The sequence below is a fragment of the Microchirus variegatus genome (genome assembly GCF_963457635.1).
Source record: "Microchirus variegatus genome assembly, chromosome: 22".
Taxonomy (NCBI): Eukaryota; Metazoa; Chordata; class Actinopteri; order Pleuronectiformes; family Soleidae; genus Microchirus; species Microchirus variegatus.
The window spans coordinates 8,582,602-8,607,098 of record NC_139823.1 but is presented as its reverse complement, the minus strand read 5'-3'; the positions used below and the strand labels follow the sequence as shown (position 1 = coordinate 8,607,098).

The following is a 24,497-nucleotide window of genomic DNA, read 5'->3' as shown; positions in this document are numbered from 1 at the left end:
CCATTGTGCTTGCTAAAAAATTTGTTTTTTTTCTTGTTTTCATGAAAACGTTCAAATATGACTTAGGCACCTATACTATTCGGTAATTTATTAAAATTAGTTGTAGAATGAGATGTTAAAACCTCATATGCGTGTACTGTACTGTCATTTCGATGTCCAGCCACAGGGTGTCACTGTGGACAAATAAAACATGTATTTAAAAGGAAGTCCAGATGTCTTTTGGTGCAGCTTATTTCATTGTAAAAGTGAGTGCGCTTGTTTGTGTTCTTTTTGAAGACTCCGTTTATCGAAGCTCGTTTTTGCAATGATGTGAAGTTTAACGCGGTACCGTTTTGTCCGAACGCTCCATGAGGATCAGGAGGTGAAGTAAACGGGATCATATACACAGAGAGAGAGAGAGAGACGTCCCACTTCCACGGCGATGCAGAGTCCTCCTGGATACACACACACACAGAAGTTGGCAGAGTCGGGTTTATAGTGTCAGGAGGGAGATGATTTAAACTGCTTTACGCTTTAAAAAAACAAGAGAGAGAAGATCAAAAACGCAGTTAAACTCGTACACTGGAGCGGGACGCGTTAAAGGCGCAGCGCGTACACGCAATCTCAACGGAGTCATGGAGATTTTTACCCTCTAACAACAAACTTCCCCGTTTTCCTTTTTCTTCCTTTTTTTTTAAAAAACACCGATGGAAGTCAACAGCTGCTTCGAAAACCAACTGCATTCATGGTAAGACACTGAAAGCACCACAAAAATCTGGCGGAAAAAAAATTGTTTATTGGAATATAAAAGCGATGAGCTAATGATTCGCCCACATATGAAGTGTCACTTGAAAGCAGCAGCTTCAGTGTGTGTGTGTGTGTGTGTGTGAACTGCTACCAACACAATGAAATGTGCTTTTTGTTTGTATTTGTCCAGTCCGAGGGATTTTGTTAAACCACTGAGTTTAGTCATGGATGATCATGGATCCCTGCCACATCCTCGGAGCTCAGGTCTTAGGTATGTCATCTGTGATTTGCATTAGCTGCTCACGATCATCTGCTCTGCTTATTTATTTATCTTTCTGTCAGGACCATGTGTGTGCAGGCAGGATTGTTGTTGTTGTTGTTTTTGTGTGTTTGTCATAGTTTAGGATGCACTAGAAGTAAAGAGCAGAAAAAATGAACGGCTACTACTGCAAACCACCAATAAGGACAGTAAACAACAACAATCATCGAGTATATTACACATAAAGGCCTTGAAATTGCTCCAACGTGTTTGCGTACAATTATAATACCACACACACAAACACACACAGAAATCGAGTTCCTCTGAGTGGCAGTGACTATTGCAAGCAGTTGTTTTCTGGCCAAATTGTGAGATAACTGCACAATCAACTCCCAACTAACTAACATTCCTTTCACCCCCCAAGTACAACTCTGCGAAAGTCACAGTTGTTGCAGACGATTCGACCTCTGAACTCCCCCCTCATTTCCTGCTTCTCTGAGTTTCACTGAGAAATCGCCTCGACCATATGTAGAGGTCATGGGAAGCATTCTGCAAGCCAAAACGTGCAGCCTCCTCTTCTCGTCTCCGCGATGAGCCTGACGATGCTTTTCCCTCCTGATGAAACCGATCGTCTCCGAAAAATACTCATTCGCCGTCGCTAGTGGACGGAGAAATTCTTCGTTAAAAAAAAGGGGGCTGCGAGTTTGTGACATGATGGAATTTTCAGTTATGAAATGATGTCAGCTGCCTTTATTCCAGTCACTGAGATCATTAAAAAAGGGGAGTAGATTTCCAGACTCTTCTTTTTTTTTTTCTTCTGACACAGTCACTACTCACTCCTTTGGCATTCAGAGAGTCTTTCAGATTTTAATTAGAGGTGAGAATTTGATAGTTTCCAATGCAGTATTCCAATTTTCCTTTTGTAAAAAACCCCCCCAAACATACAGTCTATGACGAAGAACACCATCTTTGTATTATTTCTGTTCAGATTTCATAAGTATTTTGTAATTTGGGAGCACAGCCACGCTCTCTGGCAACGGAGAGCAGCAGGGTGCCTGAATCACTCTGTGGTTTGACTATTATAAGTACACCACACTCTTCCATAAGCTGTTGGGGTGTGGGCACAGAGACATATGTTCTCTGTCTTATTTGTGGTTTCTTATATTTGGAGCCAATAGAGCTGCTGCCTCTCACTTTTTTTTTTTTTTTTTTCCTAATGTGAAGATTTAATTTGACCCTCAAAGCTGCACTTTCATTTCTTATCCAAATACTGTCCATGCCAGAATCACTGGGCGGGCAACTCTTCAAGCACTGAAACTAGCAGGTACGTACTTCGTTATTTTACAGTACTAACTGCATCGCTTGGTCCATAGTCCTTTGTTCGTATCTATTCATTGCACTGGAGCTCGGAGTCCTGCTTAATTGGACACACCTTAAACCATGATCTCACATGGCTGGCTTTCCTCGGGGCAGAATGTGGAATTAGTTAAGGTATCGTGAATCCCCACAGCTGTTTCCCGACATGCAGGCAGTCCAAGGGCACCAGCTGCTCAGCTGTGAGTCTTACAGATGAAAATCGCGGCGAGAAACGGGACGGGCCCAAAAGTGGAAGATAGCTGAAGAAGATTGGCATGCGGAGTGGAAAACACAGTGGCCGTCGGAGACGAGCTGGAAAGAAAAAACGACAGGGCCTTGAGAGTTGACTTGAAGAATATCACAGTATTCTCTCCTTGAAATAATGCCCAGACACAACAAGGCCGTTTTTTTTTTTTTTTTTATCAAGAGAAAGATGTGTCTATACAGCGCGCTGCCCTCAGAGAACCCACTCAGATCATCTGTGGCCTGAAATCCAGATAAAAGATTTCATTCAAACGAATCCACCCACTTGAAATTAGGAGTCAAGGAGAAAATCAAGTCTAAGGCAAAGCAAACTGGATCTGCTAATGAGCTGGTTTGCGTCTTTGAATAGTGGGAATGTTTTATCTTGGATATTTTCTGCCTCGCGGGGCCAAACACACACACACACAACATGGCTAACAACCAGGGGACAGGGAAGAATGTGTTGCCTTTGTTACCACACGAAAAACCAACGCTTTGACTGTAAATACCAGTGAATACTCGTCACTGGACTCAGTTGTGATTATTATGTTGATCATAATAGCCGTTTCTTTACATCAAAAGTAGACATTGAGGTGAAGTTCATATCTATTATACTGCGGCGGCACGTTAATATAGATTTTCTGCACAGATTTAGTTTGATCTGTGATGAAATAGCCTGGAGGTCTTGGCCCCTCTTTGTTTCTGTTATGCACTCTTCCTGGGCATAACAGTTGGATGCCTCCCACACTCAGGCTGTCTCGTTTGACCCGTCATGAATACGTCCATTGTGCGCTCGCAGTAAGAACTTGTTATTTATCTCCAGTCACATTCGAACGTTCTGCGCGGCTAATGAAACAATTTGCGTTGTTTCGCTTGACCTTTTATCGCGGGGTGTGTTTGTCTTGTTTTTCGATGAGATAATGTGTGCATAGAAGACGCCTCATGTCTGGCAGTGGTCGAGTTAACAAGAGGTCTGTTTAAAAAAAAAAAAAAAGACCTTGACAAGCTGTCGAGTTGTAGTCCAACCAGTGACAAATCATTAGGGCCAAACTAAAACCGACACTGGCATCAACTCGGAAAATGCACGCCTTTGGATGTTTCTCTATGTTGCAACTACCCAGATTTTTGTGCAAATGGGTAATGTAGTATGAGTTGGTGTGTGAAACCATATTTCAGATCTTAAAAGGTGCCATATGTAAGAATGTGGCCAAAAACGGTTACTACATTCAAATTCAAAATACCGACGTCTTTCAGCTTTTGTTTTCTGATGTAACTGGCAACCCGTGGTTGCCTGGCAACTGAGACTCTACTGACTGCAATGGTTGGTAGACGGCGGTAGGTGGCGCCACATGCCAAATCATGATTTCAAAACATAAACATGATTTGCAGTCTGCAAATTTTTTTTAATGCAAATATTTTGTCTGTACTGTTGTTGTTGGTGAGTTCAGTTTGTTATATGAACATTATTCCTGAGTCTCTGTGACATATTAGGAGTTAGTAGGATTTTATGGTCAGTTGCTTTAGATTTATTACATAATGCACGTTTAAACTTTCATCATCAGCAGCAAGCATCAGTGAGAGACGGAAGCGGAGCGTGCTGTGCCTCTGAGGTGATACTGTTAAATGAGAAGTGTCTATGCCACATGTGTCAAACTCAAGGCCCGGGGGCCAGATGTGGCCCGCCACATCATTTTATGTGGCCCGCGAGTGATTAATTGGTCTTAAAAATCTGTGTTAAACCATAAACTACAATTCCCACAATGCATGGCAATTGCGTTACCCGCAAAGTGACGGCATCCCCCCACTAGATCGCAGTGTATCATTGTATACGCATCATGCGACGAGTGAAATTGAGATTGAGACTGTGATCGCAGCAGAATGTGTTCACAAAAGCCACAACCAAAAACGATGAGGCAGTGAAAGCTATAATGCATCATATTTGTAACTTGAATCAGTAATAAAGTTATTTAGCAATTTGTTACGGAGTAGTTAACCTTATTTTACATTATATTTGGTTACATTTAGTTTTTTTACATTTATTCTGTATGACGGTTGCATCTGGCACTTTGAGGGCAACCATTATGCCGATGTGGCCCTCAGTGAAAATGAGTTTGACACCTCTGGTCTATGCTGTGTCGAGGAGGAGAAATACATAAACATGACGGTCCAAATCGGAGTTTTATTCGTAATTCTGAGAGAAAGTTGGAGGAAGGAGCAGAAGCTCCACCCTCTCCTCTGACCGTGACATTCAAAGACCTGAGTGAGAACAGTCCTTTGATTCTGCAGATTGCGTGTGAGAAATCCACGTGAGATCCATCGAGATAAACTGCAGTTTTATTTTTATATTCCGTATCTCAAGGTTTTTTGCGGCACAGAATATTTCGGTTTGGAAAACAGCGGTTCATGTGATCCGCACAGCTGTTGTGCTTTTTTGAACGATGCTCCGCCGTAGACAACGCTGCATTGTCCCAGATGAAAGAATAACGGTGTGAGAGTTATAATTATGACTCAAAGCGGAGTTTTCTCAAAGTGATTTAATCTACAGACGGCACACATTTGGACGTGGTCACCAAAGGTTGAAGGGATAACTACTTAATTATTTAGCTTACCTTTTTAGATTGTGTTTTTTAAAATTCGAAAAACCTTTTTTTTTTTTTTGTCTTTGCAGAATCTGGCTTTGTTTCGGTGTTTAGAGTCAAAATAGTTGAGCTGCTTTGAGATAAGTTGAGGGTTAATGTACCATAGCAGACCCCAGTTCACAGTTTACATTGACATGCATGGGCAATTGTATAGGGAACTGAGATTATACTGGCCTGATAGCTTTAGTCTGCCCCCACTGTAGAACATAACCTCTGTGAGTAATAATCATGATGACAGATATTACGTCGTGCATTGCATTGAGATAACTGGTCCGAATTATACGTGATGGTGTTGCAGACGCCTGGAGGGTTTGAGTTTTACTGGAAAATGCTGTGGGAAACTGCCTTTTTTGTTTTGCCTGCAATAATAAACAGTACACAAAGGAAGTGGGAAGTTCTCATAGGGTCCCTGCACTCTTTTTGTCCCTAATCTCTCTCCACCCCGCACTGCTTATGATAAAAGTAATGGCCTTTCCAGACCCTCTTTAAGAAAAAAAAAAAAAAAAAAAGAGTTTACTCTGAGTGACTTCTCATCAAATTACCAGCTGTGGAGCTCTGGAGCTGTGTTTTGTCCCCCAACCCGAACCCCCCCCGGTGTAACTTTGCAACTCCTCCAGTCTGCTCCTGCACGCCAGCGTCTCCCTTCACCACTTAGCCTCTTCATCATGTGATAGTATTCGCTGAATGAGACACACATTCCTAAGTGAAAGTGCAGCGGTGCTGCTGCCTTACTTCATAATGGATGGTCAGATGTATCGCTTCCGTATCAGGCAGTGTAAGGTTTCATCAAGCACAGTTAATGTCCGTTGTAGAGCACAAGACGTTGGGTTTATTTTGTTAATCTGTCGCTTTGTGATAATAGGAAAATCACAATAAGCTGTAGGAAGGCCAGGGTTTACAGATTGTTGTCTTTGAATACAAAGATATCAAGATCAAAGCAGCTTAGTTTCAGTGCATTTTCACTCACTCCTGTTTGATTAAATTAACAATGACAACATCAGACAGAACATTCAGAGTGTAAAGTCCAGATTTTTGTCATTGATGTTGTTATTCTGCCTCTGTTTGATCTCCGCGGACCGAAACAATGCAGCTTTTCTTCGCATGCTGCGTCCTTCATCTGAAAACAGGGTTTTGTCAAGCAATACTATCAGATCGACTCCCGAACGATTGGATTTTCTGAATCTTTTCGCGGCCCGCTGCTTTGCGTTTTTTAAGCGATACTCGAACCCGTTTGCCGTCGCCTCGCTTTACTAGCGCAATGTTGTTGTTGTCTCCATCCGTCTTAAAATAAAACACACATTTCCTGCGTGCAGCACAGCAGAGGTGGAAAAAGTACTAAAAATATTGTACTCAAGTAAAAGTACCAATACTTTGATGAAATATTACTCAAGTAGAAGTAAAAGTTGCTTAGTTACTAAATCCTGAGTTTAAATTGCACTTAAAAAATAAAAAATACACAAAAAAAAGTATTCAATACAGTAACTTGAGTAAATGTATTTCGTTACTTTCCACCTCTGCAGCACAGGGAATGTCAACACGAGATCTAAACACTGCTGTGAGTCATGTGGAGCTGATGAGGAGGCTTGATTCGAATTGCGTGTACTAATTGGACAATGGTTTGAAAGCAACAGGCATTTGTTAGTATTTAAAAGTTACGCACGACAGTTGTACAACCATTTTTTTGTAATTTAATTTTAAGTGAAGCCGTGTGAAACCATGTCTGATTACCACAGGACCGATGACCACAAGTCAGTGTGTCGGTGGAGGGAGTGCGTGCCGTGTTCCGTGCCTTTGTTTGTCAGGATTAATATGATTGTTGTTATGCTCAACTGACAAGTCGTCCTACATGATTTTGGAGTGAGTCAGCTGTGCAGAAGAAAGGTGTGGCTCTGCAAAGTTAGCAGCGTTTTTTTTTTTTTTTTTACATAATGAAAAGCAAACTCAGAGGGAGAAGAACCTGATTAAATTAGGGTGTGGAAGAATTCCAAGAGTGAGTGAGTGAGTGAGTGAGGACAGTAATGGAGATTAGAGTCCATTTAACTCTCCTCCACTCATGATTAAAACACTCAGGGTGATTCAGGATATTTACTCTCGTATCCTGCAGCCCACATGTTCCACTGTGTTGCACCACTGGCCCCACCCACAGGTTCGTGTCAGCACAGGGAGGCAAAAGCTGCTTACCTTTCTGCTCATGACTGCAAAGGGGGAGTGCTACCAACTCACCAGGAGTGCAGGAGCTTTCAGAGACACCACGGTGAGGGGAGTTTAGACAGGGGAGACATATTTGTGATGTCACAGCTCGGGTGTGGCATTAAGGTGGGCCCCTCTCGCAAACCTGCGCCGATACAAGTTTTAGTTTGTTTTTGACTTCTCATGGGAGATAACACAGCCAGGATGGGATTCATTTAAGGGGAGGCAGCCTTCGACAGCGAGCGGTAAGAGAGTGTGGAATGAAATGTTGGCAAAGTGAAGGGGAAAAGCACGTCTTTCACACCTGCTCTCCAAATTTCCGCTTTTTTTTTTTTGTTTTTGTCGACAGTGTAATCTTTACAGCGCGGCGGCGTTGTCTCGCTATTCCACTCAACGTGTCGAAAACAGGACCTAGGACTACGTTTGTGTACTTTTCCGTCTTCATTTAGATTGTTAACTTGTCTTTATGTGTTTTGGTTTGGAGGGAGAGAGGGTGTGTTGGTCTTGCTGCACTGGCATGTTTGAGCTTGCACATTTCACTGTACAGCCACAGCTAAAAAAAAACAACAAAATAACTGCTGCCATTAGAGTTGTAAGTTTTGGTCAGTGAAGCATTGAACTGTCACTCCTGTTTCTAAAAATACTTTGGGTGGTGTCAGACAGACCCTTTTTTTAAAAACCTGTTTTTGTGTGTGTGTGTGTGTGTGTGTGTTAACATTGAACATGAATTCCCTGTGGGCCCATCCTGCTGCTCAGCAGCTGCTAACATACCACTGTAGGCATTTTTGATAATCCTCCACCTTCTCACAATCTCAAAAGTGCTTCGGCCTGGTTTCTTCTCCAATCCGCACCCGTTTGATCATCGTTATATATTTGACCTCGGATTTTCATGGATTAGGTGAAAAAAACAAATGCATCGAGGTGGCCAAAATGTTTCTGGTAAAAGTCATAGTCACAAACGGTTATAGGTTATGTATAAGAAAGGGCATAATGTGTCGTTTCCATCATCCTTTAAACTCCCTCTTCCCCATCTCTGGCTTTCATTCTGTCTCTTTCTCACATCAGCACAGAAACATTTCAAGTATTTTTTACTCCAGCAGCAGCATCTGGAATCCTTTGCTGGCCTTTACCTTTACTTTCCTTGAGGTTAATCAGGAGTGATTCGGCTAAAGCCTAATGGAGGCACAGCATGTCTTTGAACTGAGGCACATATTTAACCCATAAATCATTTAATGGTTGCAGTTTAATCAATTATAGTATGCCACCATATCTCCCAGTATTTATTAATCAGTGGAGTCGTGATACAATAAAACAACAGCCCCAAACAATTCTTTAGATTTTCTCGGTAAATCAATTAGTTTGGTCTATAAAATGTGGAAAAATCTTGATCTCCGTTGCCCTACACACACAATTATGATATTCTCAAATGTCCTTGTCTTGTCCACAAACCAACCAATCTTTAATCTCTGGAGCAAAAAGAAACCAGAGAGTGTTCACATTTAAGAATCCGAAAGCTTCAGAAAATAAACACTCAAACCAATCGATTATCAAAAATATTCTGCGATTATCACGACGGCGAGCGGCACGATGACGAGCGAGCGTTTGTTATTTGGTGCTACCCTGTGATCACGTCTGTCAGGCATGTCCTTTGCTTTTGAAAGGGTATGTTTGTGAGTGTCAGACCTCCCAGGGAAACCCTGTGAATGAAGCATCAGCACGGTCGAGTTTCAACACGTCTCCTCTCATTCAGCAACACATCCTGGCCTTCAGAGAGAGAGAGAGTTAAAAAAAACAAAAAAACACAGTGTCAAGCGGCACAAACAAACCCTGTGTGTGTGTGTGTCTGTCACACGCTCCGGCTGTCCTGATGACACTGCTGATGACACAGCTGCACAAACTCCACTGACCATGAACCTGAGAGGTTTTTTTTATTTTATTTTTTTTATTCCATGCTTATTTATTGATCAGTTGTTTCTAATGCTGGGATCACAACTGAATATCAGGTAGTTTAAGGGTTATTTTTCTTTAAAATGGCAAATAAAGGATGCATCATTTAGTTTGTGAGAGCATTTGAGACAAGACAAGTTCAAACACATTACTAAAGGATTATTCTCCATTTGCCAAATAAACAGCCAGAGCCACGAAACAAACCGGGACTTTGTACCCAGAAGAGATCACAGAGCAAATGTCTGTTTTAGTTTTTTTCGTCTCTTTATTGACATGTTCTTGCAGAGAATTCATGACCACACCGCTGCTTCAACACAACAGTGTCTGATCACCTCATACGACTGTATAATGCCACAGTTACATCCCATAATAGTGTATGATAGTGTTGGGTTACATTTACAGTGATCTGATAGTTTAGCTCATGGGAGCTAAAATGTCAAAAACTGAAGGTGAAACCATTACACTGCATCTGCATCTGTGTCCTTATTACTGTATGTAAATCGGCCTCTTTCATCATGATGGCTTCATGTGAGGTGTAAATGTTACTCATTCATCAATTCAGACGTTTGAAAGGAAAAACAAACACAACTCAAGTGCAGAATTTCTTCAGGTGAAGGAAGTGATTTCAGGTGTGTGAAAGCAAATAAAAACCTCAACTTTTACAGTAGCCCAGGAATCAGCAGACTATTATGTCCAGCTTTCAGACTAACTTATTTAGTTTAATTGAATCAATTCATTAGTTGGTTCCCATGTTATGCGAAATCAACTTTTTAATCATTTAAAATCCTTATATTTGGAACTCTGGAGGCCCTATCAGTCGGCAAAGTGTGATTAAAAGATGACTCACTCATGTTTTTGTGGTCCTCCTCAGTCTAAGTACAGGAGATAAAACACGCAAAGTTGACTTCCGCACTCATTGGGGCGTCACAATGCGCTAAATTCCTGCAATTGTTGTCTCGCGGAGCTCCGCTTTGTCCGTAAAACACGCGAGAGTGCAGGCGAGGGCAACAGTATCTGAAATCGGAAGTCCGCAAAAAGCTGTATTCTTGGCTCCACAGTGCAGCACAGAGTTCTACACAAACTTCCAGCTTCAGAGGATTTATCTGTCCAGTGGATACATGTTATATATGACGGCAATGTGCCTGCTAGAGCCTGCAAATGATCACTTTCCCAAATGCTAACTGCTGTTAGCTCCCAGTAGCCTCTGTGGCTGATTTCCTGTCCCTTAAGTTTCGTTTTATTTATTTTTTTAAAGTGGACCTTTAAGGTGGACCTAAAGAGATACTGCTAAACATCTGTTTACATCATCATTGTAACAGACTGATTCAATCAATACCATGAGTAATTTGTCATTGATTATCTTTAGAATCCCTTTGCTGCACATGTTAAAAGCTCTTTCCTCAAACTGTAGAACTATAGCCCCTAAAGAAATTGTATGTGGCTAGATGGAAGTAGATATATCAGCTTCCTTCTCCTCCTCCTTATGTCTGATGTTTCTCTGTAACAACTCACTGGACCAGCATTTGGTTTGATTTATTTGATGTTTTGTAGTTGGCGACAGGCAGAAAGATTACATGATCACTGTCATCCAGATACAAAAAAACACTCCAAACAAACATTCTTCATTAATCAAATTTCAGCCACTGGAAGAGGGAGAAGTTCTAAAAGAAGCTGATGTATCATGGAGAACTTGTGACCTCGTTATGTCAGTGTTATGTCAGCTTACTGAATCCTTCGTTTTTCTTCCACAAGACAAATATCAAGCCCATCATTCACTTTTAACATTAAAGGTGCCATATGTAAGAATGTGGCCAAAAACGGTTACTACATTCAAATTCAAAATTACCGAGGTCTTTTAGGTTTCGTTTTTTGACGTAACTGGCAACCCGTGGTTGCTCGGCAGCTGAGACTCTACTGACTGCAATGATTGGTAGACGGCGGTAGGTGGCGCCACATGCCAAAACATGATTTCAAAAATTTGCAGTCTGCAAAATATATTTTTTTATGCAAATATTTTAGCTGTACTGTTGTTGTTGTTGAGTTCAGTTTGTTATATGAACATTATTCCTGAGTCTCTCAGAGACTTTATGGCCAGTTGCTTTAGATTTATTACAAAATGCACCTTTAACAGTATTCTTTTTTTCTCATCTTTTTAAAGCATTTCACTGATTTTTAACAGGAGGATTTTTAACAGGACAACTACTATAATATGCATTCTCTGTGTCGATGTCAGACGTAAACATACTGTAAACATGGTGCTGTGTTGTTAGAAAAGGAAATACAGAACCCACTCTTTTGCACACAGGTTTTCTTTAGACAGTGGAAAGCAGAAGCAGAACGGCGTCTATCTAATAACATACAGGGATAGTTTTTGCTCAGGATCCAGAAGCATTCACTGATAATGTCGTTTGCCAGTAGACAACAACTAAGGCAAGCGCATATTTTGTTGCATTGCTTCATCTTTACTGGTACAATCTGATTTAGGTAATCACTGGTTTGATAACAGCAGTTACTCAGGGAGGATAGGAAGAACAAATAGTTTGCGTAATGGTGCAGAAGACCAATGATCTGGTACTCAAAAGTGTCTAAAAAATTAAAATTCGACCCTCAGTTTATTTTTAAAGAGACAACAGACCCACAAAAATAGACAGATTAGAAGTCATGATTGTATTTGGGTTTGCTGTGTGTGATTGATCCAGAGATGAGTTTCTGCTGTGTCCATCTCCCAAATTACTGCTGGTTTGTGTTTCTGTTGTTGCCTCAGCTCTTCTGACAAATTTTAAATTTACCGTGAATCTTCCTCTGCACTTCCTGTAGAACAGAGGAAGACACTGGTTGACAGTATAGTACACAAGCTATATGGACTTAAACAGCCTTTTTCAGTTTTTTGAGTAATAGCAGAACTACACTTTAAAAGCAAATACAACTATATTTAAATTTTATTAGGCAAGTAATATGTGACAAAAACATGTCAAAAACTATGACTTTTCATATACAGTATGTCACGATCGTAGGGTTTAAGGGCAGTCGCCCCATACTGAGACTAATAATCCAATACTAGACGTCCTTCATTGAAGCCTGTGACCTTGCATTGCTCAGATTCCTTTGTTTGAATAAGCAGTTCCCCCCCACGTGAGACATTACAGGCTGCACTCCAGTCCAGGGTCTGCAAAAAAAAAATACTTTTTTGATCTATTTGTGTGGTACTTGGTAGTTTCGCAGTACAACACCGTAACCGTAGCCTTTGCTGAGCTGATGCGATCTTGTGATATACTTGTGGGATTTTTGTTTTTATCGTAACATCTGCAGCTTTTCATTTCAAGTGAAACGAAACAATATGGGTTACGGCTAATCTTCAGACATCATAATGATGATCCCGTTGCAAATCAAAACACTGTTTTTGTTGAGCAACTGCGCTCCCAGGAGCATGGGAATAGTATAATTATTTGAATTTAAATGCATCTGATAGCTGAAATCACTAGTACAGTACCACAGTTCTCACGTGACTACTACTGCTCTCTCTCTCTCACACCTTATCTACACAGTTTCCAGGAATGTCAAATCCATACACACACTCAAAGGTTTACTCATCAAAACTGAAATCTCTCTCCTACTTTTTTTTTTTTATTATCCATCCCTCTTAAATTTGCTTCCTTAGGCTCAGTTCATAAAACTGTCCACTTGGTTGTCTTGTGACTTGTTTGCAAATAGGACTCGAGTTCTTTTCATGTAGTGGCGTCACTGCTTTCTAAAACCTGAAGGAAAAAAAAAAGCATTCCTTTCATGCTGTCGGGGGGGGACTTTGATTTTCAATCAGGTTATTGTTCGAATAGACAACCAGACTTAGTCAGCTCTGTAGTTTTGCAGAAGCTGTGGTCAAACTTACAAAAATCTGAGAATAACGCACACTCTCTTGTTCAAACGCAGGGTGTCGACCAAAAGCAAGGCACCATCCCCACCAGGACTAAAGGATCCGGATTCCCCAGGTTTCTCGCAGTGGTACCCAGGAAACGCTCACTTAAACATGGACCAGAAAGAGAACCTTATCGATAAAGACCTCTCTCTGACTGTGGTTTTGCCCGGCGGAGTGGAGAAGATTACCACTGTTCACGGCAGGTACGTTAACACCACCGAATCAGTGTCTGCGGATTAAAGACGATTGCATGCGTGCGACGTAAGTTGCTGAATGTGCGGTTTGATTCCATGGCCGCATTCAGCAGGAGCGCCATTCGTCGCTTGTTTGTTCAGATTGAACATCTCCGTTTAAACATTACGTAATGACAGAATAAGTCATCGCATAAAGTCCAGTCAGTTCCAGTCAGATTGAGTCAGATAGGTGGAGTCCCAGAATGTGTGGTATTAACTTAATATTTACTTGTGGCGCAAAGTGAACTGCATTTTTTAAATAGTTTTTATCCCAATAAATGACGTGTGTAATATTTTATTAACACTTAAACTCCACAAATGTCTAATTCTATGCTAAATTTCAACAACAAGACATACACAGTGCATTTAAAGCTGCAGTCAGTGAAATACTCTGTGTCAAATAGCTCTATATTCTGACAGCTATCACCGATCTAGTGTCAGTCTCAGGTTTCTATAAATCTAGGAGAAACCTTTTGAGAGTATCCCGCAACATTTTATCCAATCAGAAGACGGAGCTCCACAAAGAGGCGGTCCTCTCTGCTGGTGAGGTTATAGGCTTTTTGTCGGCAAATAAACATCCAGCGTCACGGAACGCGATGATGAGGTGACTCAGGGTAGCGACGCACAAGAAGTTAGCCACTTAAAGACGACATCACTGACTGCTCCTTTAAATATTTAAAATAAAGCTGCAGCGCAGGGTGCTTTTAAGAACACGTCCTCCTGTGAGTCGACTAACTCGCCAACGCGGCTCAGACTTTCCATCAACAGAGAGTTTACTCAAGATATCATTATCTTTCTCACAATGCACAGTTTACAAACACACTCTCTCGTAGATATCTTTTGGCCTCTTGAGAAATGCGATCTGCTGTGACGGGATTAAGCATTCAATTCTTCACCCTCTTTTCTTCCACTAAACCTCCGCGAACAATAGAGTTGATGCTTTATTTTGAAGATTACATTTAAGGCATTGTGTGTGTTTATTATCTCACTTTATTATCAGTGTCTGTCTGCTGCTGGTGCTGTAACTCACTGAACGTTTGGTTTGCATCATTGCCACATATTCTGCATGGTTTATTTTCATTACATTACCATTACACACTGCAACGTTTACGTTAAAGGTCCCATATTATGCAGAACCAACTTTTTAATCATTTAAATCCTTATATTTGGGACTCTACCAGTCACCAAAGTGTGAAAAAAGATGACTCATTCATGTTTTTGTGGTCCTCCTCAGTCTAAGTACAGGAGATAAAACACACAATGTTGACTTCCGCGATCATTGGGACGTCACAAGACGCTAAATTCCTGGAATTGTTGTCTCACAGAGTTCCGCTTTGTCCGTAAAAAAGTTCTATTTTTGGCTCCACAGTGCAGCACAGAGTTCTACGCAAAACTTCCAGCCTCAGAGGATTTATCTGTCCAGTGTATACATGTTATAAATGATGGCAATGTGCCGGCTAGAGCCTGCAAATGATCACTTTTCCAAATGCTAACTGCTGTTAGCTCCCAGTAGCCTCTGTGGCTGATTTTGTCATTGTCATTTCCTGTCCCTTAAGTTTTGTTTTTATTTTACTTATTTATAGAGACATGTTTCAAAGCAACCATCAAATTACAGATAAGTGACATAATTGTCAATTCAGGTATCAATAATCAAATAATTTGTATTTTTATCCTGAAATATTGAAAACTAGTTTGATTTTTATTTTGTATGTGGCATCTAACTCTATGTCTTTTCAGCAAACCACTAATGGATCTACTGGTGATGCTTTGTGCCAAATATCACCTGAACCCATCGAGCCACACTTTAGAACTGGTCACCACCAACAGGAACAACATCAAGCTCAAGCCCAACGCTCTCATAGGAACTCTAGACGCAGAGAAGATTATTCTTAAACCTAAAGGGGAAGACAAAAATAAGAAGATGAGTCCTCAAATGCCTGAGGTACAGTATGCTCTACACTTCTAGACACCGTGTGCCGGCTCATACAGTAACCACTTCTGCATTATGCTGAGTAAACAAACTTTTATCCGTGGAACACTGTTTGTTTTCCAGGCCACTGTTCGGATGGTGATAAACTACAAAAAGACACAGAAAACAATACTGCGAGTGAATCCCAGAGTTGCTTTGACTGAACACTTACTGGCCATATGTGAGAAATGTGAATTTGAAGTGGAGACTACAGTTCTGTTGAAAGATGTCCAATCACTGTCCCCTCTGGATCTGTCCTGCTCTCTTAATGATTATGCGATAAGGGAGGTGTATGCAAGGGACACAAAAGGTCAGTCCTAATTTATTACTACATTTTAGATTATTGTGCTGCTGCTGTTATATGTAAGTGAATTGCTCCGTTGTAAATTCTAAATCTCTGCAGGACAAACTGCTTCTCCTGTGTGTCCATCCTCACCAACTCACGCAGGTAGGTTTATAAACTGTGACATTGATAAACAGACCTGTGATATTTCTGTCCGATAAGATCGACAATATCATTGTCCTGCAGGTACGGTCGCGCCTGGCAAAGATAAAAATCAGAAGGAGAAAGAAAACAAAGGCCTCTTCAGCAAGTTTAGAAAAAGCAAGAAAAACTCTGAGCAGGTAAATGAAGGATTTTCTTCTCAATGCCTTCGACTGTTGTCGTGTGTTTTAGAAGAGCAACTTTAAACACTCAGAGGGGAGGTTTCCTCACTTTGGTTTGCCATTGGTTCACGTGCACTTTGGTGTTTGGGAACAGTCCCTCTTATCATGTTCTGGTTGGATGTTTGTACTTCAAAAGGCCACGACGGCCAGCGCCCCTGCTTCTCCAGTACTCGTGATCAAACCTCGACCGCTCAGCATGGCCTTACCTGGCACAGATTTGCCTCCGCTCAGCTCTCCCTCGAGCCCCATCGACGGGCCAAAGAAGAGACGCGCGCCGCAGCCTCCGCTCCTTGTTTCTCAGAGCTGCTCCTCGGAGTTTAGCCCTCGCAGGAGAATCCACTCTGAACCCAACTATCCGCTGGACAGTGAGGCGAGTGGACTTTAAAGACTACGTAGATTTCTGTGATTACATGTATTGACGATGTAAATGAAGTAAGTGTTTGTTTGTTATGCAGATGGCTGGTCTAAGTCGTGGGTCTTCAGCAGAATCTTCCCTGAAAAGAACCAAACGCAAGGCTCCCGCACCCCCCACATCCCCGGGTCCTGTTGTCCAGGACTCACTCGGTACAGATGAAAGTGCAGGTTTGTGTTTGCTTACATTTGTGTCTGCTTGTTTCTTGCAAGGGAATCTACTCATGAGGCTGTTGTAGTGATTCTGGATCAAATATGGAAAATATGGTCACTGCTGTGTTGTGTGATATTATGTCATGGGTTCTTTCTTTTGGCCTCCACTACTGGACTTCTCAAACTATGCAACCTACGTTTGTTATTGAACAAGACTCTTGTGCCTCCTAGTGGACACTACTGTACAGTGCTTATTGAACTCAGGAGTAAGGAGACCTAGTCATGGGAACTTCACTGTGGTGGGAAATGATTCATCCATTTGACTCTATAACCTCTACACCGTGCTTCGTCTCTAAATAAGATTCTATCAGTTTCTGAGAAACCAGTCGTTTCCCCCTTCATTTGAAATGACTGTAAGTTGCGAGTTTCCTTGTGTTGAGTATATTTAACTTTCCTGTGATTGTATGGACACGTTTGATCCTCACTGTGTTGTCCTGTGAGGGAAACACCACCCTTTCCTGCATTCAGAGAATTTTTAAAGCAAAACTATGAATATGAAGAAACGTTCGAAAAACATTTATTTTAAAATAATAAATATTACCTTGTGAACTTCAAATTCTTAGTGCATCTTAGCACACAACTGAGCGGACGTTATGTTTTACGGTGCTCAAAGAAATCAAACAGCTTCTTTTTTCAGGAAAATTTTATCCATGTTTGAGATTTACTTTATATACCAAACCTAGACAACTGTTTTTTAGTGCCATTAGTGACACAACCTTCATGTTAGACAGTGAGTCCAAACAGTGAGGGCTGCAGCCCCCTGGTGGGATATGAAGGTAGTACGTTTTAGTTCTGTAATTACGCATTAAATAACTATAAAACAATCACAGTTGATATTGAGGGGAATAGGAATTACATAAGGGCATATTCTTCTTTAATCTAGATTTGTATTGCGGTGAATAAAGGAAAGTGTGTTCAGATAATTTAAAACATTTCAACAAGGTTTCTTTACCTTTCCTGTTCTTAATTATTTTACGTCCGTTTTCCTTTTACAAGCTCATATTTGTAGTGGGTTGTGAAATCGCAAAATATCCCAGCTTCTTTACTAACCTTATTCTGCTCACAGTGGCAGATCGCAGTTTCCCAAGCAGCTCAGCGCAGATGTCGAGAGCAGAGGTCGAGTTATCTTTAAGTAGCCTTGAAGTTGTTTTTGGTCTCTGTCAAAAGGAAAGTGATGCAGAACACGATTAACGGGAAGGGGGAAAATAAAACAAATGTACCAGTTCAAAACTTTTGCCAAATTAGTTGGGATGTAACATTTCGACAATTCAACAGTTGTGAGGTGAGATACTTCACTGGATGTATGTACTAATTATTATCTATTTTCTTTCTGTTATGACAATGTGTTACAGGAGGTGCAGCAGCGAACACACTGGAGGAGATTATGGAGCAGGAGGAGACAACTCCCCTCCCTGTAATGCCTGCTACTGCTAATGATACCCAGGGAGAGGACGGCAGCAGCATCAACACGTCAGCTGATGTCTCACTGCATTCCCCGTCTCCAGATACTGAGATATTAAGCACGGTGACAATGGAGGCCATTGAGGAAGATCAGTGTCCCGGTCTGTCCTCAGATGGCAAGGACGAACTCGGGTAAGACTCACTTAAAGCTGAGCTAAGTTTAGTCTTTTTTTTTTTCATTAGCACGAGCAATACTTTTATTTCTTTATGTTTGTGTTGTGATTTTCCCAGTCAACTGCAACAACCAGTCAGTGAAGCGAGGACAGCTGCTGGCACAGCCTCATCTGAAGCGGAACATAGAAGTGAGTTTGCTCTTGGGTCGTATTGTTTACAGAATGTGTTCATTCTGGAGATGTGTTTCAAACATTCCCATGAATATACACTGCTGTTCAAAAGTTTGGGCTCACCTATACAATTTTTTTGTGTGTTTTCTGTTAAAACTCAAACTTTTAGTCATCAAAAGAGTTGCAAAAGGAATAGAAAATATAGCCAAGACATTGACAAGTTTGGAATTTTTTTTTTTTTATTCAAAATAATAGTTTTGCCCTTCAAACCAGGTAAACTGTTTTCATCTGTGCTAACATCATTGCACAAGAGTTTTCAAGGGTTTTCTAATCATCCAATAGAATTATAACGTGATTAGCAAACACAATGTACCATTAGAACACTGGGAGGTTGCTGGAAATGGGCCTCTATACACCTATGTACATATTCCATTAAAAAAACAGACTTTTGCAGCTAGAATAGTCGTTTACCACATTAACAATGTCAATTTCTGATTAATTTAATGTTATATTTATTGGAAAAAAAGTGCTTTTATTAAACAATAAGAACATTTCTAAGTGACCCCAAACTATTGAATGGTAGTGTAGGCCTTAAATAAGCCTTGATGTGCTAAGGATGTGTTTTTGTTTGTCAACACAGCTCTGTAACATGAAAAAACCCTGCTGCTTATTTCTCTCATATAGATGGTGGTTTGTGTCAAGTTGAAAATGTAATCCAACAGCCCGTCTGTGGGGATTCCGCAAGTGAAAGTATAGAAGGTGATAGCAGGACCACAGCCAGCAGCAGCAGCCTCTCTCAACCTGCAGTGCAGGAGGCAGACGCCCAGACCTCCGTTCAGGCAAACACTGAAACCCCCCGGGAGCAGAATGGCAGGTTGGAGAGCCCAGTGGCCATCAGCACGTCATGCCCCGTTGGAGAGGATGCTGAAGTGCAAACAGATTTCACGCCGCTCCCTGTGCCTCCTCAACAACACATGGACACAGCCCCCTCTGGAGCCACTGTGCCGTCACTTGAATCGCCAGGGAAAAAGGATATGGCCACTTTGACGGATGAGCTGAGCCCGCCTGACCTCGAGGAACCTGCCTCTTCCCACATCTCAGGCACATCATGTCGAGACTCGACACCAAGTATCCCTGGCACAACAAAGGCACCGAATATTTATGCCGCAGACTCTGAGCCAAAACCTAAGCCTTCCAATGAGCTGACAAGGGACTACATCCCCAAGGTGGGGATGACAACATATACTATTGTGCCTCAGAAATCTCTTGAAAAACTGCGATATTTCGAAGTTGCTTTGACACTGGAGGCACCGCCTGCAGCTCCAGAGGAGACACTTGATATTGGTTCTCTCCGCTTGGAGGAGAGTGCAGCACTAAGTGAACAGATGGGCGAGTCGAAGGAAAAAACAGAGCTGCATCATCCTACTGTACCCAGGAAAGACTTACTGATAAGCACTGCTACTACTCAAGACACTGTTAATAGAAGCACACCAGACTCTGCTCATCCCTCATCACCTGACGGTTCACTTAAAGCACACGACAAGATCTCATCCTTTGTTGATGTGGCGTCTCAAACAGCGGCAGCAGCAGCAGAGGTCAAGGAAATGAAAATTCCACCCGCAACTAAACCTAAGCCTGGTTCTTTCCGCTTGGCGCAGCACAAAAAAACACCTGGGTATTATGTAACTTCAGCAGCAGAGAAAAGTGTGAGTCCTGGCCCTGGCCAGAAGGAGGCTCATGGAAGTACACAGAGGGCAATGTCACCACCCCTTTCACCTCCAGCGCAGTGTCGAGACGAGACGACGGGGGCCGCTAAAGTCCAGCTGAGCCCGAAAGAGGACGACAAGAACGTAGCCGCGCGAATGACCAGGCAAAGCAGTTTGCCATGTAAAGAGCCACGTTTGGGGTTAAGCCTGGAAAAATTAAGAAGCTTCGCAGGCCCTAGGCCCTATACTCCCGCAACCCCAACCCGCTTTGCCCAGGCAGTGTCATCTGCTGTGAAAAGGAGCCATTCCTTATCCCATGGGCCAAGGTCACCTCGCTCACCCACGTTCTCTCCGATTTCAAATCTCCCACAAGTCATAGACACTAAAGGATTGTCGACACTCAAGGTGAGTTCTGACGGCACGACACATAGATTAAATATGTCAACAAAAAGTCAAATGAATGCTTTAAGTCCAAGAGTAGAAGTAGAATAGTAATCTGCACTTGTTGGGTTTCCCCTTAAATCAGATAATTAGATGAACTGTTGTTATAGAAGAAGAGGATTCATTGTACATTTCTTAATCAGGAAAAGGTTTGATTCAGTGTCCAATGCAACTTTTGGGTAGATATTGTCATCTGATTAACAAGTTAACAATGATATTGTTAATGTTCAAGAAAAAAAAAACTTCTTTCTGTCCCTTTGTATCAAAATATCTTGGTTATTTAGACTTTTTTTTACTGTATGAAAAGAAAAACCCAACAAATTATCATCAGTGCCTGATAATAGACCCTTCAGTTGGAAAAGCAAAGGTATATATAATCAAATGACTGATGGCGTTTAGCTCCCACAGTGTCAGGGTCTATGCTATAGATAATAGACTTTGTTAGTGTGATTAATAAAACATGTGCTTTTCCTGCTAAAGCATGACAAAATGGCTGCTGTGCAACGGGACAGTTTTCCATAATGGGTGCACAACAGTATGCTATTACGACATATCCCATACATTGTTGAGGGGACAATTCGTTGATGGCTAAGGCTGCATTTGCACTGCAGGTCTTGATGCCCAATTCTGATATCTTGCCTTTGTTTGATTTCTGACCCATATCCACATTTACACTGGTTAACACTTGGGTAACAAACCACAGGGTTGGCGGGGCAACCGTCCTTAATGGTCAGTAGGCTGAAGTGGAAGTGAAAGTGGCGTTATTCTGGAATTTTTAAGGCTCAAAGGCATGCAATCCTCAGTATGAGTGGGCTAGTTGAAGCCCTCCTTCTCCATCGCAGGTTAAAAGATAGCCATGTAACTGTAGCTGGTGTATTTACATCATTCACCACCGTCCTATTTTTAAGGGGAATATCTGATCCGTCCGCTGCAGACGCAAATGCACACATCTGATATGTGATTTATTTTCCACATACGAATGAGGCCTGATCTGATATTTGAATCCATGTGCTTTCAGTGGCATGGGTTATGTCTGATTTGTGCCACATGGGATCACAAATTGGGTCAGTTGCACCGTGTAGTGTAAATGCAGCCTATGTGACAGGGATGTTGTCAGTCTGCAGAGGTCGGGTATGGACTCTGTCTGAGTTACCTCCTTTTTCTAGTTTCATAGTTCTCATAGTCTAGGAATCGTCATAATTTAATGCAAAGTCGTTGACGCTGCGCCTGTATTTGACATCGTGACCTGCAGAAATGCTGCTTTTATCTTTGTGGGGATGTTATAAAGTTGTTTTATTGGGTCTTAAAACATGTGCAGCCTTGTTTTCCCTTTCCCCCCAGCTCTTTAATTGTCTGGCCACAGTGAAGTCTTCAGTGACTGCATACATTCTGTCTCTTTTTTTTTATCCCCTCCACTGTCGCAGGATGTGGAGAACACAGAGGCGGATGATGACAAAGGCTCTATTCTGTTGGGAGCAGAGGGTGAAGCACCATCTTTTACTGAGGCTGTTAAACTGGAAGCAGAGAGCAGCCCATAGCAGTGCCTTAAAACTTCTGACAATCGATCATCTACTGTAAGATAAATCCAGCACATTACACTGTGATATTATACAAACGTATACATGTACTAATGCATGGGATATATGCTTTTTTTCTTCTTCTTCCAGGAGTAGCTAATCCTGTCCACTTAAGGTTCTCCAGGACCCTTTAATTCCCCGGAGGCAGAAGCAGGGACTGTCTTTTGTTTTACCTCTTTTGGTAGATTTCCACGGTGTACACAAATAAGTTTATTTTGAAAAGTTATAATTGCTGTATATTGGTTTATTCCTCACACATCTTTTGAGCGATGTCCCCCGGGCTGACCGGCTATTGCATATTTGTAACGCTTTGCTTTTATTTTGACTCACGAGGACAACTGTGCATTTAATGCATCATGGTTGCGAGTGAACAGGAATATTAAATTAGAACAATTCTATAAATTATTTGACTGATTTTCTTGTGTTGTAATAATATTGGATTTATTCACAAAAATGTATTATCTGAATAATACTGGGACAGGTCTGACCTATGGTACTTAAATGCTCCATAGACTATACATGGAATTTATATTTAAGTATTAAGGAGTTTTGATTAAGCTATGCAGAAAAAAAAACACTGTTGTGCACAGACCACCTGTTGTTTCTGTTGGTGTTATGAATAAAAATCTTTTTTTATATATCATTTCAGTTGTCTTTATGATTTTGATGATACATTCTCCCAAGTACATTTATGCAGAATAAAACCTGAAATTAGACAGGTTGAATACCTATTTTTAGTGAACAATATACCACATAACAGATATAATAGTAGTTATAATAATAGAAAGACATGAAACAAGATCATATAATGTTATAAAAGATCAGAAGATATAGAAATTAATGATCAAGGAAATAGTACAGGAAAGCATAGACGTTGATTTATTTTGATATTACTGGAAGCGAGCTATTTATGTGGCTTTTTTATGCATTTTTGTTCCATGGGTTTATCGAATTAAAATGTCTGTGAATCAAACAAATTTTGCACACAGAATAATGAAATTAAGCGGGAATTCAGGGTCATAAATCAACAAGAAAACCTAAATTCTAAGCTAATTTTGGTTGCAAATTGACTAAATGAAGCAAACTGCCCTTGGCTACTATTAATAGACAAAATAAAAATATATAATAATAGCATTATATAATGGCAGATTTTGCCATGCATTCAAAATATACAGTAAACAGCAGGAGAAGGTTATTATGCAATAACAGCAAAAATATAATGTTGACCTTCCAGTACTGCAGAAAATGGATTATTTCACCTGAGATGCCTGTGGCACTTTTGTGCAGAGGAGCTGTCCAGGATGTGTTGCAGCAGGAGCAGATTAGAGTAAAGAACGCATGCTTATAGTTAACCCTAATATTAGCTTAATAAGTCTAGGGCCTTACACATGAGCCATAACATCACCCTCTCGCATCAACTGTTTTTCCTTTTTCATCACACTGCTACAACTTCATAGCGGATACAAACAACAGGCTTACCTGTTGTCGACACGGACAACCTCAACCTCGGTGACAGCCATTACCGACTGCACGGCAAAGAGAAATGTCCTTTTTTTTGTCCGTGACATGCTGAGGGGGTCACCTGCAGAATGGACAGAGATAAATCATGGATGAGGTGATGTTTGCTTCCTGTTTTTAATCAAATGTGTATTTCAGAGCCACTACATAAATACCATAATAATAATAATACTACTACTAAAAATAAAAACAATGCATTTTATTTATAAAATGTCTTTCCTTACCACTAGGCCAGTATATGAAATCACAGAGATTGCAGAAAGAGCCAATGGCAAGATATAAAGATGTCTCAAGGTAAAATGTCCAGATCATAAAAGAAAATTGCATAGAATGAACAAAAAATAAAGAATATATTTATTTTTGTTGGTCTTAATATATATTGTTATCGACTCTTTATATCTGTGTGAAAGATAGTGTTTCATTTCCTTTTCGCCTCTTTATCTCGCGTGGCACAGTACGCCCACAGTGACTCTATACATTGTCTCGTTTTCGCTGCTGCAGGATGTTGAGACACAGACACAGATGTGGACGGTCACAGGCTCCGTTTGCACAGAGCAATCTGTGTGCGATTGATCAAGTCCACGAATACAAAATCCATTACTGTACAAAATGCACGTATAATGAACCTAGATCTGCATGTTACAGAAATGTGAGACACTGTTATTAACTCCCCTAAAATAGAGCTGGCATTCAGCGAACACCAATGTAATTAGCGTTTGCATTGACTGATACCAAAAGAATGTGT

General features: G+C 41.1%; 1 protein-coding gene across 1 annotated transcript; it reads left to right on the top strand.

Annotated features, from left to right (window-relative positions):
* Nucleotides 1-694: 694 nt before the first annotated feature.
* On the top strand, nt 695-22,816 carry cobll1b (cordon-bleu WH2 repeat protein-like 1b). Its single transcript, XM_083908943.1, is given in 15 exon segments — nt 695-727; nt 917-997; nt 13,288-13,476; nt 15,244-15,448; nt 15,560-15,785; nt 15,879-15,923; nt 16,005-16,099; nt 16,278-16,510; nt 16,512-16,515; nt 16,597-16,723; nt 18,118-18,358; nt 18,458-18,528; nt 19,195-20,621; nt 22,082-22,231; nt 22,325-22,816. Coding segments are annotated over 13 exon segments (3,024 nt in total). The 5' UTR covers nt 695-727; nt 917-950; the 3' UTR covers nt 22,196-22,231; nt 22,325-22,816.
* The last annotated feature ends 1,681 nt before the right edge of the window (nt 22,817-24,497 follow it).